Raw genomic sequence first — 12,838 nt, forward strand, 5'->3', positions numbered from 1 at the left:
TACTTTACAGGTTAGGAAAATCGAGCTTTAGAGAATGGCGTGAGTAGGATGCCACGGAGCTGGGTAACCAGGCCCCCCTCTGCACTGCATGCTTAACCGGACAAGGCAACTCCTCGGGGGAACCTCAAGAACTAGAACTAGCACTGATGAAGGCTTCATTTGCCAGCCCTGTGGCAGGAGACTTCAGTCCTTTCTCTGAACAGAAAGTAAGATGTTTTAATAATAAAATCCTTTGCCCACAAGAAAGGCCCAGCCCACAAGCCAATCTCCCGTGTGCGTTGACTCAGACTGGCTTGGGAATCCTGACATGCGGCAGCACTCGGGATCGTCAACTGGTTTCCCCGCAGACATGAGCTCGTGAGATCTCAGAGTCACACTGTCTTCAAAGACACCTGACGGAATTTTCCAGAAGCAGCGAGGAGACCACGAAACAGGCAAAAACAGCCAACGAGAGAGGGGCCTGGATGCTGGACCTGCTGCAGGCACCGTGTGCCAAATTATGGCAGAGTGTTCGGGGTCTGCTCTACTCTGAAAACTGACGACGTCTGCCCCTCTGCTGACCCCGCGTAACGCTACTGGGACAACGTGACCGGAGCAGAAGGCCACTGAGAGAGGCTGGGAGGACTTCCCAGTTGCGGCGTCGGCTCTAAGCCAGATCTCACTCCTCTGCGAGCTACCGCAACTAGATCTGCTGGGCAACCTTGTGAAACTCCCTGGGGGGGATGGGGGTCGGGGAGGGGGGCACTTCATGTTTCCTGCCCTGCCCAGTGTCCAGCCGCATGCTGGGCACACGCAAGCTCTGGCCAAGTGCCTTGCTGGCCGCCTGACAACAGGCCTGAATGTGCTGACAGAAAGCACATGTTTGTGAGATACTGTATTTGCCAACAGCTAGAAACTGGTGAGTGGGGAACAGAGGCAGGGAGGGGAAAAGGGAAGAAGGGGATGCAAGGTGCGGGGTGTGAGAAAGAAGACGGGCTCTGATGGTGACAGATGGCACCGGAGACGGCTGCTCTCGTCACCAACGCTATCTGGCATTCACTGTGCGTTTTCTGTGTGTCAGGCGTGGAGCCTCACGCTTTATGTGTGAGATCTCTTCTGCTCTTCCAGCAACACGGTGTGGCAGCGTTAGGATTTCCTCTAGCTTACAGAAGGGGTGGAGCTTAGCGAGATAAGGAAATCTGTTTAAGGCTTGAGGAAGTAAATGGCAGAGTAGCCAAGATTCACACCCAGGCCCGTGTGATTTCAGACCTGGGCTCTTAAGCCCCTGCTGGACTCTGCTGATCACGTGCCTCCTACAGCTAGAGCCGCTGCAGACGGGGTGACCGCCCATGTCTCCTTGCTGATTTCTTGATGACGCGCGCGCATGCTCAGTTGCTTCAGTTACGTCCGACTCTTGGTGACCCCATGGGCTGTAGCCCACCAGGCTCCTCTGTCCATGGGATTCTCCAGGCAAGAATACTGGAGCGGGCTGCCGTGCCCTCCTCCTCCAGGGGGTCTTCCCGACCTGGGGACTGAACCTGCGCCTCCTGCGTCTCCTGCACTGCAGGCAGGTTCTTTACCCACTGAGCACCGGGGAAGAAGCCCTTTCTCGATGACGGAGGATCACAAAATCTCCTCTCCCTCCCTGCTGTGTGTGTAGAACGGATGTGTGTCTCTACCTGTAGCAGCTCTAGTCGAAGGGGACAAAGACAGGGCAGACTCCACTAACTGAGAGAACACAAGGCATCCAGAAGAGGATACTGGGCAGGCAGCTTTGAAGGAGTACTGCGAGGGGCCACACGCTACACATTACTTCACAAAGTGTCCGGTCTGCTCCTGGGGGAAAGGCAGGTTATGACCAGAAGGAGAGTGGGGAGAGGCGGGGTGGGAGGAGAAGAAAGCAGCTCACTGGGCAAATGGGAAATATTCTGGGGCCCTGCGAGCCTGTCTGTCACAGAGGCTCTTTCCTTCAAACAAAACTGGCCTCTGTCGGCCAAGCAGAGCCAGGTGGGCTAAACCAGAAGACAAGGAAATGGCCCAGACGGGGAAATGAGGCATCACACAGAGACACGGGAAAATGGGATTCTTCCGGAAATAGCAGAGAGGGACTCCAGCTTTTTGCAGGAGGACAGGGGAGGGGAAGGCACTGAGCAGGGGCCCAGGAGGGTGGAGAGACAGCTGCTGTTGAGGACCACTGCGTGCCTTCCCAGGGCCTGGCCGGTGCCCAGTACCTGACATCCGCAGCCTCAGTACGTACTGTGAAAGGTGTGCAGGTGGATGGAAAGGCCGTTGGCCTGCCGGAAGCCCTTGCCACAGTCTCTGCAGACATACGGCTTGTCGCCGGTGTGGGTCCTCACGTGGCGGGACAGCTCGATGGACTGGGCAAACACAGCATCACAGTACTGGCAGGCATACATTTTCCCTGGAAATACATGGGAGTCTATCAGAGCCAACAGTGGACATGTAGGGCACTCATAAAAACACGATCACGTTCTAAGGCACACGGCAGGGAAATATAACCTGGGAGGTGACGGGAGAACATCAGGCAATGTGCAGCGCGCTGGGTGCGAGGTCTGGGCCATCCGATCAGATGGCACCGCCCCAACACAGCTGACGCACAGAGGGTGGCAGTGTGGTCTCCCTGCCGAGGCGAAGGACAGAGTTCTCACCACACAAGACTAGCCGTCTGTTAATCCAGCCACTGCAAGTGTGGAAGAGCTTATTCCATTCCCAGGAAACAAGTATATTCTCGAGCCCAGGAACACCTGAGTCTGGACCCCTTCGAAAACACACAGGGCAGAAATGCACATAAAAATGACAGACACGGCCTCAGAGAGGAATCAAAGTTCTCTGCCAGCAACTTGCTCTCAAGATTCTCTTGCCTTCTCTATTTTCTCATGCATGGAATGAAAATACAACGACCAGACTAGACTGCCAAACAGTATTAGAAAACACTGGTAAAGAGCGTGTCTGGAAACCTGGTACTTGTTAAAAAAAAAAAAAAAAGCTAGAACATCTGTACCTCCAGTCTCCCTTATGGGCCAACAACAAAGGGGGAAAGCCTATACGGTTAGGGTCCAGACCCCCCAGATCATAGGGTCGACCTTAACTAGGGGGATCAGCCTCATTTTCCCTTTTTGTATGTTTACCCTTTGGAATAAAATTTTGTTAGGAAAGAAAAGGGTTTCTAGAACCAAGAGCTGAAATTATTTGAAGCCCGGGACTCAGGCTTAGGCCTTCTCCACCTCCACCTTCTGGATGATCTCATCTCAGAACCTTGCATTCCATCTGTACACTCACAGCTCCCACATTTAGAGCATCAGCTCCAGACTTAGAGTCACTGCCTACCAGTCTTCCTCCCCACTTGGAGGTCTAAGAGGTATCTCAAATTATCACATACTAAGACAGAGCTCCGGGTTCTCTACCCCCCAACCCCAACACACTCTCCTTCTCCCTCTCCAGTTTCCCCCTTTTCCTTCAAGGGCAGCATCACTTGCCTGGTTGCTCCTGTCTAAACCCCTAAGCCATCCTTAATGCCTCTCATTCCCTCACATCCCACATCTAATCCATTCTCCACCCTGTCGCTTCTACTTTCAACAATACAGCCCCCAACTTGAATGTCTTTTTACACCCCCCCCAACACAGCTCTCATCAAAAAGCCCATCACCTCCACCATGGATTAACCATCTCTTTAAAGCCCGGCACCTCCACAATGGATTAACCATCCCTAATTTGAAGCCGAGCACCTCCACAATGGACTAACCATCTCTTTAAAGCCCAGCCCCTCCACAATGGATTAACCATCTCTTTAAAGCCCATCACCTCCACCATGGATTAACCATCTCTAATTTGAAGCCCAGCACCTCCACAATGGACTCACCATCTCTTTGAAGCCCAGCACCTCCACAATGGACTCACCATCTCTTAAAGCCCAGCACCTCCACAATGGGCTCACCATCTCTTAAAGCCCAGCACCTCCACAATGGGCTCACCATCTCTTTGTTTATACTATACGCCTGCCTTGTTAGGGTTACTGTCCAGAGTGGTCAGAGTTCACCTGACAGACTGTGCGTCAGATCCTACCCCTCCGTGTGGTAGACAGAACAAAGGTCCCGAAGAGGTCCACACCCTCGCCCCTAAGGCTTGTGCACACGTCACCTTACATGGCAAAGGGACTTGGCAGATGTGACTAAGGAGATGAGGGCACCCTGGGTTACCCCAGTAGGCCCAACTGGAATCTCAAAGGTCCTTCGAAGAGGCAGGGAGGACAGGCAAGGGGGGGCACAATGACAAGGCAGAGACTGCAGCTACGGAACCCCCTCTGGCAGCTGCAAGAAGCAGGGAACAAACTCCCTGAGATCCTCCAGGAGGAACGCACTCCACTGAAACTTTGGTGCTAAGCTTCCTAAGACCCATTTTGGATTTTTAACCTTCAAAATGGTAAAAGATAATACACTGATGCTGTTTCAAGCCACTGTTTCTGGAAATTTTTTACAGCAGCAATAGAAACTAACACTCCTCACATTAAAAGCCAAGTCCTAACCTTGGCTCCTATGATCCTGTAAGAGCCGGCCTTTGGTGACCTCTCTGACCTTACTTCTCAACACTGGACCCTTGTGGACTGTGCTTCAGCCCCTTCTCGTTCGCTCGGGCCCCTCGCGCAGGCGAGGCTCTCTCACTCGCGTGCAGGATGTAGGGGGTGTGGTCCACACCGTGACGCCCTCGCAGCTCTTCCACTGGCTCCATCTCCACTGCATCTGGCTTTCTACTCAGATCTCACCTGCCCTCACTGTGGACAGGAATACACAGGGCCCAACCCCCACCCCCACTGCTTGCTTGGCTTTACTTTCCCTCACTGCAATGACCACTATCTGACTTTATGTTATACACTGAAATATGGTCGGTTTTACCCACTGGAAGGTAGTTCCATGAGGGTGTGTACAGTTGCACTATCTCTAGCGCCTGGAATGGTGCTCAAGAAACTCATTCCCTCTGTAAACGTTTACTGAGGACCTCCTCTTGCTGAGTGCTATTCTAAGCTCCACAGACACAGCGAAAGGAGGGGCCAAAAGACTGAGTGCTCTACAGCTTGCAGCTTGCATTCTAACAGGGGGGAGATCAACTATAAACAAAATAAAGGCGGCAGATGACAGACTGAGCCTATGGTAAGCTCTGTGGAGAAAACCAACACAGCGGGGCCGGAGTGCTGAGGGTTCCCACAGGGTAGGCAGGAGAGGCCTCACGGGAAAGGCGAGGCATGCGTGAGGACTTGCAGGCGGGGAGGAAGTGAAGCCTGGAGGCGTCTGAAGGGAAGGCCTTCCAAGCGGAGGGACAGCCAGAACACAGGCCAGCAGGAGGTGCCCCGCCGGTCAGAGGCCTCGCAGGGAGGCTGCGAAGGTGGAGCAGAGCGAGCGAGCGGAGAGCAGCAGGGGATAAGGTCGGAGGGGCATCTGGGGACTTGCTCAGGAGACTAGCAGGCTATCTTCAGAGTTCACACCAACTGGGGTGAAAAACCTCTGTGGGGCTTTGAGCAGAGACGTGGCCTGCTATGGTTTAGCTTTCAGAGGCTCACCTGAGCCTGCGTGTTGAGCATGCTGCCCAGAGAAAGGGGGTGAGGGGGGAGACCAGTTAGGACGCGACAACAGTGACCCAGGTGAGGTGATGGCGGCATTCGTGCTCACACGCATCTGCTCCAAAAGACGCACAGCCTCCTCCGGGAAGCCTTCCCCGACCACACACCTCCTCCCCTCCCACTGGACTAGAAACCCTTACGCCTGCCTTCCGTGTGTCCCTATAATGGTTTTATTCCACCTCACACCAGAGGTCTCTGTCGCTACACTAGAGACACTAGGGATTCCAAGGAAGACACTTAGCACCCACCACTACCCTGCTTTTCTTATGCTTGTCCTCCACCTCGAAGCCCATGGGATTCCTGGCTTTATGTAAATTCTATAACCATAAGGTCACCATATTATGTCAGCTGGCCACTCTTTAGAGACTCTCACCATAAGCATCTTACATGTCTGTGCACAAAGGTATTCCCATCGTCTGTGGTCCTGGAGATTCTGTGTCTGTTTCTGCTTTTGATCTACTTGAGATTTTTTTATCATGCCTAACTTCCAGTGGGTTTTTAGGCAGCTCACACTGTTCAGGTTTGCAGGAAGAATGAAGGCATTCTCCACGCCTTACCTTCTGAGTGCTTCTTCTTGGTGTGGTAGGCCAGGGCAGAGGCCTGGGTGAAGGTCATCAGGCAGTGCTTGCACATGAACGGCCGGTCCCCCGTGTGAAGGCGAAGGTGGTTCTTCAGGGTAGAATTGGCCGCAAACTTTGCCCCACATTCTTCACAGGAGAATGGCTTCTCGTCAAAATGCTCCGTCAGTTTGTGATACTGCATGCCTAGGGGAGCCGTGCAAGGGACCAGAGATACAAGTGATGAGAGCTCTGAGTCCAGCAGGACACACCTGAGCACTGCTGGGCCAGGCCTCGAGAGAGAGCACGGCGTGAACTCACTTTTCTGTTTCATTAGGCCCCAGGCAAGGGAAAACAATCTACTTCTGCTGGTTTCTAGGACGCTTGTTTGCTCTCCAGAAACCAGTGATACTTGGAAGCCAGAGTATCAGGTCAGAAAGAGCTGGCTGTCGTTATGATAACAACAGCCACAGTTTACTGAGCACCAACTCTACTGAAGGCACTGCTCCAGGTGTTTCAGCTACACTGTCTTAAATCTCCATGAAAGCGAAACGTCGCTCAGTCGTGTCTGACTCTTTGCGACCCCATGAACTGTACAGTCCATGGGATTCTCCAGGCCAGGATACTGGAGTGGGTAGCCTTGCCCTTCTCCAGGGGATCTTCCCAACCCAGGGAAAGAACCCAGGTCTTGTGCACGGCAGGCGGATTCTTTACCAGCTGAGCCACCAGGGAGGCCCTAAGTCTTCATAACAATCCTAAACAGTGGGTGTCAAGCAGGGCACCTATTTCACAGAGGGGGACATGCAAGCTCAGGATGCCGAATCCCAGGCTCCTGCTCTTCTCAAAACTGTCCCCTGCCTCCGCTGTATTTTCTAAGCACTTACACAGTCCTTCCCATATTCTGGAGGCAAGGCCTGGAATCCAAACTACAACACAGTAAGTGCCTTACATACAAATCTTCGGGTCATGAACTTTCAAAGATGTGAACATGCCCCTGTATGCCAACTGCTGAACTGGACTACTGCATTTTTCAAGGTACTGTACTATAAGATTTAAGATGTTTTCTGTGTTTGTTCTTTATGTACTGTTTGTGTGAAAAGTATTATAAACCCATTATAATACAGTACTACACAGCCGATCCTGTTAGCGGGGTACCTAGGCTAACTGTGCTGGACTTAATGCACGTGCTCTCAGAACAGGAGTCGTTCGTATGCAGGGGGCTCACTGTGTTTGAATTATCATCCTCTGTGACCACACCTTCCTGAACGTACCTGAGGCATGAGCAAATTCTCGTCCACAGAGGTCACAGGTCACCGGGAGCCTCTTCTTCTTCTTCTTGGGGACGCTGGGCTCTCCGCCCGCGCCGTGGGCCTCCAGCTGATGCTTCTCCAGCTCCTTCTTGGAGTCCTTGGTCTCGCTGCACTCTGTACACTGCACCTGCCTGCTCTTGGCCACCCGGCAGCGCTTCATGTGCACCTTGAGGCGGCAATAGAAGTGAAAGCTCTTGTCGCAGGCCTTACAGACGAAGCTCTTCTTGGCCGAGTCTGGGGAGGTGGACGCGTCTTTCTCCTGTTGTTCGGGCAAGGCGGCCGTCTCTCCTTGACCGTCCTGGTTTCCAGGCTGGCAGTCTTCTCCAGCTGGCTTTTCACCTGCTCCGTCCTTGCCTTCAGAGTGAAGTTTACCACTCCCTGTCCACCTTTCCTCCTCTCCCCTTTCCTGAGTGAGGAAACCTGTGCAGGAGAGAGACTGCATGGCTCTGGGAATTCTCCTGGCTTCTACTTTGCTTTCTAACTTTCCTTCTTTGGGGGAGACTGGAAACTACTTAGGACCCTCATCAAACTCTAATGAAATATCATTGTCATCGCTTCTCTCCGACAAACACAAATTAGATCTATGGTCTGTGACTTCTCTAAGTATTCACGAGCACACAGAATAAATAAGGTAGTGATGGATGAACTCGTCCTTGAACTGCTGCCTCTTCTCTCCAACAAGGAGACGAGCTGGGGGCCGAACAGGACCCCGCCCGCCGTTTCTTACCAGTGCACGCTAACTCCCGCATGACGGGCTGCAGGCCTGGGGAGGATCTGTGGATGCTGCACAGGAGCTGACATATTTCAGTGGCTGAGATGGATTTTTCCGCGGCTCTGCTCAGCAGTGCTCCCAGGGAAGCTTCGGGGCTGGCTGTCTCAGAGGAGCTGCTCAGAATCTAAATGAATACCACGAGACCAAGGTTTGTGGTTAACATCAGCAGATTTTCTCTATGGTTTTCAACTTAGAAAACAAAGCTAATTTCAGAGAGGCATTGCCCCATCTATAATAAATAACACATTTCTCGCTATACATATAGCAGAGAGCCCCGCCTCCCCTTTTCTCCAAGTGCAGGGAAATTCACAAAATTTAAACAAGGAGACACATGTGAAGACCACTGCGAAAATGCAAAGGTGCGAGCAAGGAATCGTTGAGGATTTTCTATGAGAAATATCTTCTCAGAAAGCAAGAGTCTCCTAAAGAACTTTTCTAGATCTCAGTATCAAATGCTTGGGGAGAGCTATAGGATGTGGCTGATGGCATTTCTGTCTTGAAGACTGAGATAATTTTTCACTGTATACAATGGTCTCAGTGTCGGGAAGCAATTCTGCATGATCAGTGCAGGCTTCACATTTTTAGATACTTAGATGTACCCTTTTAAACATCATTTTCTTTCATAAAGAAACTCAGCTTTTTAAAGAAGGTTCAAATAGGGGCTTTAAAGAGGCCAAGAATATTATTTCAAAGCCACCCTCTCAGAATGTTAGAGCTATCAGCAGAAAGAATCAGTATGCTGAGAAATAAAACTAAACCATCCGCAGATGGCCAAATGGAATTTTCATTTTGGGGGATATTTTATTTCTGCTCTTTTCAAGTCTGTCTAAATAAACCTGATGTCCCTGGAGGCAGGCATGAGACCAATTAGTGAGGCTAAAACTGATCAACGGCAGAAGCCCCGTCTCTGAAGTGCGAGGCATGCTGGAGAGGGTCTAGCAGACGGATCTCTCCTCTGAAGCCCCACAGAAACGTGTGCCATCTTCTGCCCATCCGAGAGTCAGGCCAAGGTGGAGCTGTCACCTGCGTGGAGGGTTAGAAACCGCCCTTCTACACACCACAGCCACGCCCATCTGGATCAAAAAGCACCATAGGTGAATCTGGAGCTGAATTTCATGTTCCTTTATGATTCTTTTGCACTCAAGATGCACACGATCCTGGGATGAACATCCGTGAATTCCCCCCGCCAGCCCCACCTGGTTTTTCTGGGATGCTGGCCACATTGCGAGAAGCCTTACAGAAAATGAGTTGGCACTATTTGCTACCCCATATGGGCAAAAGCTTTGTTCTTTCTATGTTTATTTTGGCTCTTTCTAGAAGCCAGAATAGAGCGTGTAATAAGACCAATTTTACTTTTCTTCCTCTGAAAAAAGTTGCTTTCTAGAACATGTGACTGGAGAGTATCACGGTTCCCTCTGAGTTTCCTAGGTCCAGTCTGCAATCAGACTCAACCTGCACCTGAGTCACCTGGACCCGCGTTCCAATCCCGACTGCTTCTCTGACCGGCTGGCACATCCTGGATCTGCCACCGACCCCTCGGAGCCCCAGGTCCCTTATCTGTAAAACGTGGGTGACAGCACCTGCCATGCCGAGTTGGGAGGATTAAGCGCAAAAGCATGACAAATGCCGCTGGGCCCCGGCCCGCCCACAGCAGTCGCTAAACAGGAGCTGGTTTCTCCCCTAGGAGAGAACACGGTCCTGGGCACCAACGCTGTAGAACTCCCCCAGACGCTGCGTTTTCATCCCCAGCGCACCTCTTTCACGGTCTCTGCCAGCTGCTCTTCCTCTGAGGCCAGGCACTTGAGTTGAGCCGTTTGCTGGATGGCCTCTAGGATCAACCTGTGATGCCTCAGGATGGTCTCGAAGGCAGCACTTTCTGGGGTCATCACTGAACAAAGAAGGATTGAAAAATCATGAGCAGAACTCTGAGCTCCATTTTCCCCTTTCCCCTTTTCTCAACTCAATTCTCTAGCATGAGAATCTATTTTATCTGGCTCCCACCTTGGTGGGGGCCGGGGGTGGGGGAATGGCAAACAGCACTGAAGTGGGAGAAATGATATTATTAATAGCAGTGTAGAATAACTGCCCATATTTTACTTTAAAAGGTTTACAAACTCCCATTTCCTTGAACGAAACTGCTGGTCCTCACTTCTACTGGTTGGGATATGGAAGACTGAAAGAGAGCTCTATTTTCTGGCAAGACTGACAACAACCTCTGGAGGGGCAAAGCGAGCACAGAGTCCCTGACACCCTACCTGCCCGGAAGAAAGCGTTGGCACCGGGCTCCCTTCGTATCTCCTCCATGAGCAGACTCAACGGGCAGGGCTTCATCTCCTGAGCCACCAGGAGCAGTTGCCAGATGGCCGCTGCAGACACCGTGTGCTTCTCCAGAACTGCTGACAGCAGAGCATGGAAACCACCAGAACCAGTGCCACGCCTCATGAGCTTCTCCATGACCTTCAGGACGCAGCACAGACACACACGTAAGGCCCTTTCTAGCCGGTGGTCCAGCTACAGAACTGCGCGTCTGGGCGCTGCGTCACAGTGAATGTTATTTCTTGGGAGTTTTTCAACATCCTTCACCTCCTTCAACCTGAGAGATGTTGATGCATGAGAAGGTTTTCCATTCTTCTTGGAAAGCCCTTCCTTTCACCACTGCAGACATTACAACTACCCTACTTGTCACTCTGCCTTAGAAACGGAATTGCCTTCTATTTCTCCTTCTCTGCTGACTTCCTAACCCATCATTTCTCAACATGGCTGTGGTGCTTATATAGAATATGTATTAAACAAACAAACAAAATATATATGTTCATCTTTTCCCTTCTCTCTCATTATGCCCACCCTTCCTCCCTCTCTCTTACCTCTTTTTCTCCAGGGACTATGCTCTTCACGTGTGGGATCATTCTTAGTAACATCTGGTTGTCTGTGAAAATCTCAGAGAGGTTCTCATGATACCGTCTCAATAGTTCAATCCCATAATCATCAGGGTTTGCTTGGGCTGTAAGGATATTAGCAAAACAACAACGTTTGATGCGACAAAGCCTCCTTAAGGGCTTCTTCCAGGTGACGTGAGGGGAGTTGCAAATGCGGGCGGAGGAGCAGATCGGTGTGGGAGCCTGGTCTCCTTTGGAGCACGACTGCAGCTCCCGGCGTGGGGCCTCACACGCATGTGCTCACGTCTCCTCTGGGCTACACTTAATCACGCACTGCTGCAGGGCCACAAAACCCACCAGCACTTTGAAAGTTAGCGCCCAGTGGGAGAAGCTAGTGATTGCTCAACAGGGGGGTAATTAGAAGGCTGCACTTGTAAGAGATTCAGATGTACAGATTCAAGGGATATTATCCATCAGGCCTGAGGTAAAGCATCCACGTGGTGATCCCAAGTACAGGCAGGCAGGAGTCTCGAGTGCGGTAGCGAAGCTGACCCATCCTTCTGTTTGGATGCCCTCGGAGCCAATCTGTTAGCGGCTCTCTTTCAAGAGGTCGTATTTATTTGAAAGCAAAGAAAAATCAAAACTATCAGGCATTCCCTTTAGCTCTGCAGATATTTAAAAATTTATTCTCCTCTCTGGCCCAGTAACTCCACTTCTGGGAATCTAGCCTTAAGAAATGATCTGAAGGCAAAAAAAAAAAAATGTGTACAAAGATTTCTGTCACTATGTATATCTGTGGCTGATTCACGTTGATGTATGGCAAAAGCCAGCACAATATTGTAAAGCAATTACCCTCCAATTAAAAAAAAGATATTTGCCACTAAGAAACTTGAGATGATGATGATGAAGAAGATAACTAACATTTACTGAGTGCCTATCATGTGTGTACTGAAGCCTGTGGTTTTCCCAGTAGCCTTGTACGGATGTGAGAGCTGGACCATAAAGAAGGTGGAAGTGAAGTGAAGTGAAGTGAAGTGGCTCAGTCGCGTCTGACTCTTTGCGACCCGTGGACTGTAGCCCACCAGGCTCCTCCGTCCATGGGATTCTCCAGGCAAGAATACTGGAGTGGGTTGCCATTGGTGCTGACGAATTGACACTTTCAAACTGTGGTATTGGAGAAGACTCTTGAGAGTCCTTTGGAAAGCAAGGAGATCCAATTAGTCAACCTTAAAGGAAATCAACCCTGAGTACTCTTTGGAAGGACTGATGCTGAAGCTGAAGCTCCAATACTTTGGCCACCTGATAGCAAACAGCCAACTCGTTGGAAAAGACCCTGATGCTGGAAAATATTGAAGGCAGAAGGAGAAGAGGGTAACAGAGGATGAGAGGGTTGGATGGCATCACTGACTCAATGGACATGAACCTGGGCAAACTCCAGGACATGGTGAGGGACAGGGAAGCCTGGCAAGCTGTAGTCCATGGGGCTGCAAAGAGTCTGACATGACTTGGCAACTAGACAAGGACAAAATTATGTGCTGAGCTCTGGGCTCAATGTTTACATATTATCTCATAGTAGCCATGAAAATGAAGGAGTAGGTACCATTCTCACCCCTATCTCATGGAGGAAAGAAGGAGGTTCAGAAGGGTTAAGTCACTTACTCAGCGTCACACAGCTACCAAAGAAGGCAGGATGCAAACCCTGGGAATCTTGC

General features: G+C 51.0%; 1 protein-coding gene across 8 annotated transcripts in view; it reads right to left on the reverse strand.

Annotated features, from left to right (window-relative positions):
• ZBTB40 (zinc finger and BTB domain containing 40) overlaps positions 1–12,838 on the reverse strand; it is a 76,560-nt gene that overhangs the window by 8,390 nt on the left and 55,332 nt on the right. For all 8 annotated transcript variants that reach the window (XM_069579097.1, XM_069579096.1, XM_069579098.1 and 5 more), the window contains 7 exons: positions 11,115–11,251; positions 10,506–10,707; positions 10,005–10,138; positions 8,206–8,374; positions 7,440–7,898; positions 6,169–6,375; positions 2,237–2,401 (listed from right to left, as the gene is read on the reverse strand). In XM_069579097.1, the coding sequence (XP_069435198.1) occupies positions 2,237–2,401; positions 6,169–6,375; positions 7,440–7,898; positions 8,206–8,374; positions 10,005–10,138; positions 10,506–10,707; positions 11,115–11,251 (1,473 nt within the window). The remainder of the gene's footprint in view (positions 1–2,236; positions 2,402–6,168; positions 6,376–7,439; positions 7,899–8,205; positions 8,375–10,004; positions 10,139–10,505; positions 10,708–11,114; positions 11,252–12,838) is intronic.

This window comes from Ovis canadensis, chromosome 2 (genome assembly GCF_042477335.2).
Source record: "Ovis canadensis isolate MfBH-ARS-UI-01 breed Bighorn chromosome 2, ARS-UI_OviCan_v2, whole genome shotgun sequence".
Lineage (NCBI taxonomy): Eukaryota > Metazoa > Chordata > Mammalia > Artiodactyla > Bovidae > Ovis > Ovis canadensis.